This window comes from Antedon bifida, chromosome 3 (assembly GCF_963402885.1).
Source record: "Antedon bifida chromosome 3, ecAntBifi1.1, whole genome shotgun sequence".
Taxonomy (NCBI): Eukaryota; Metazoa; Echinodermata; class Crinoidea; order Comatulida; family Antedonidae; genus Antedon; species Antedon bifida.
In genome coordinates, this window is record NC_136228.1 from 10268444 (window position 1) to 10271503 (window position 3060).

The 3060-nt window shown below is 33.3% G+C and overlaps 1 protein-coding gene across 1 annotated transcript; it reads right to left on the bottom strand.

Moving 5' to 3' along the window:
- Positions 1-935: 935 nt before the first annotated feature.
- LOC144838552 (aggrecan core protein-like) lies at positions 936-2652 on the bottom strand. The gene is made up of 3 exons (XM_078693962.1): positions 2569-2652; positions 2094-2311; positions 936-1982 (listed from the first exon to the last, which is right to left on the bottom strand). Exons 1-3 carry the CDS (start codon positions 2627-2629, stop codon positions 1065-1067), a joined length of 1197 nt encoding a protein of 398 aa, XP_078550088.1. The 5' UTR covers positions 2630-2652; the 3' UTR covers positions 936-1064.
- Positions 2653-3060: the final 408 nt, after the last annotated feature.

Here is a 3060-nt window from a genome sequence, read left to right on the forward strand (position 1 = left end):
AGTATTCTGATAAAATTCAATCTGAAGTACTTTATCTATTTTTTATCACAAAACAACAATAAATAAAAAATGATATTATACTCGTGTTTATATAGAGCTTATTGCACAAAGGTTCTAGGCGCTTCACATTATTACCCCCGTTCATTTTTTGGATCAAACATGCCGGAAACATACTACCATAATAAATGCAGCTAGTAAAATCAGCGCAATTGTGTTTTGACTTTACCATGTACCCATTTGTGCCCCTGGGTGGAGAGAGGAAAACCAACGTGTCTTGGAGGGGTGATAAGCGATGCGTTGGATTCGAACTCACAATGATCATTAGTCCACCGTAACATCGTCCATGAAATTGCGCCACGCACCCTTCTCCGCGGCTTTTTGAAATTACTACTTTTAACCCAAAAAAAATCACTTACAATTTATTTCTGTTAATGTATTTGAATCGTTTTCTTATAGTAACAACAAACATGAGAAAGATAACGATAGACATCTATCTAACCTTTAATCAAATTGTATAATTATTTAATATGATTTTTTATCAAAGACAGCATAAATGGTTATCGTATAGTTCTAAAATGAAAACTTTTCAATTTCGTCTGTTTTATGCAAGATGCATGTTTATCTATTTATGAACGTTTATGTACGTTTATCTATTTATGAACGTTAAATGGGACTTTTCAATTAAGTCTCACATTGACGATTAATTGAACACTGATTATACATTTGCTTAATAATAAAATGGATATAAAATAAATCAAAAAGATAAATATATAGCCTCGCAAAAGTACTGACTGAGTGACTATGACTATAACAATATTTGCCACAACGAGAATATGAATTTAACGCGCACAATTATTTAATTTGTAATTATATTGTGTAAACAGCGACTTAATTAGATCCTATAAAAGATTTCACAAATCTTCTAAGTGCAAGATGTTTGGTCATCATTGATAATTATTAATGATAACAACTAAATTAACTTTAACTGATATTATTATCACAACACATTGATAATTGTATAACGCAAGACATATAGGCCTAAAATATGTTAATATCAAAATACATCAGATTTTTGGAATGTGACAAAAGGCATCATATTGGTTTGATTCCAATTTTTGTCCCTTACTAACAGTAACTCCAAGTGGACTACAGCCATGTACACAAGAGTACGCAATATATTTGTCTCTTATCCATGATCTCTTCAGTTGGCTATAGCCAGCTAGATTAGCTGCTTCGAGTTGATTTGGGGAGGCAAGTGAACCACCGATTTCTGTACACCTTTCCGTTGCCTGCGTGTAATTCAAGACATTCCTAGACGAATCTGTCGGCGTTACATATATTACACCATGATCTGGATATGGGTAAGCACCCGGTTCTACATTTAACAATGAGCAGTATGCAGGCTTGTAATAAATGCTGGGATCGACATTTCTAAATTTATTTCCCGTTATTGCGTTTTCCCAACATATTTCTGCGTTTTCAGCCTTCGATTTTAGGTTGTCTGAAAACCAAGCTGTCTCGCACGTCTTAACACCATTTACGCTAACGTTATACAGCTCCATTGGTAACGCAAGGTGTCCGTTAAACTCATCTCTACAGCGTGTTTCTGCATCGGCGTAGTGATATCCCTGCGTGCTATCATAGCTAATATGCAGAATTCTGCAGTCAGAATGGTAGTCTATTCCAAAAGGCATGATGATAGAGTTTATGTAACAATAGAAACAGGAATATAATGCTGCACGATCCGGATAAAGATTACAACGAAGATCTGGACTAACGAGTTCACACATTGTCTGGTCGTTACTGAACGTAACCTCACCACTAATCAGCCAACAGACATCACACGTTAAATTCATTCCGTACTTGATGGCAGATACCAGTATTTCGTAAGGAGCAAGAAATCCTTTCAAACGACGGCATTCAGTAGACGCTTCGTCATAATTTACATCACTTGATATTTTAACAACAATTCCGTCCCATACCTATATAGAGACAAAACACATTAAAAATATATTATGAAATAATAGGCTATAGTTTGTATACTGGATATTTATCGAGAGATTAACATAGATTTGTTTACGTATTATACTTACAGTGACTTTATATTCTAAATTCACTCCAGTTCTAGACCCAATTTTTTCTTTCTTGAATTCACATCTTCTATTTTTCGCATTAATTGTTATATATGAACATGTGTAATCTCCAAGTCGTAGACAGTGTTGGGCGCAGCGAATAGCAGTAACGTTTGTTACCAGATCATTACTTCGGCTAACTAGAGTAAAGATCTTTGATTTCAAACCTGGCGTTACACCTTAGTGGAAAAAAGCAAGTAGATCAAGTAAGGCGAAAAATACTTGGGCCTACTACACTTTACCTTTTGACCAAAACTGTAATATAATAGATACTATTTTGTCACAGAGTAGGCTAATGTATAATAAACTAAACTAGAACAATTCTATCGAACATGCACCTCAGGCGAACGAATACATTTAGTAAAAGTCCTCTGTCTGACGCCAAAGCAAGTTTCTTCAATAAATAACTTAATTAAAGGTACCTCATTGTACTAACCTGTCACAGCCACTGCTAAACTTAGGCCAACTAAAACTGTACAAATATGAACGAGTTGCATAGTTGTTTAATTCAGTACTTGTAACAAGATACTATTGTCAACACATTAGAACATTGTATTATATATACTGTAGTGCAACTATTATCATTTAAGTATGAAATAATTACATTCCCGTTATTAAACGGTGAAAACACAGTTACAAAATAAAAATATATAAGCCTAATAGTCAGTAGTAATAAAATGATTAAAATGTAAAGTAATGCCTATTCATATAGAACGAAATTTGTTTTTTTTTATAATTTCATTTAATTTACTAAAGTAATTATTTTCTAATAAAATGTTTATTCAACACTCTTAATGTGGAATTTAATGTAGGTCCAATGCTCATAAAACTACAATACATACGGTAATGTACAATAGCAACAATAAACTTACAATTATTTAGACCTTCTCCGTTTTAGATACAAATCGACAATATTAAGTACATTGCA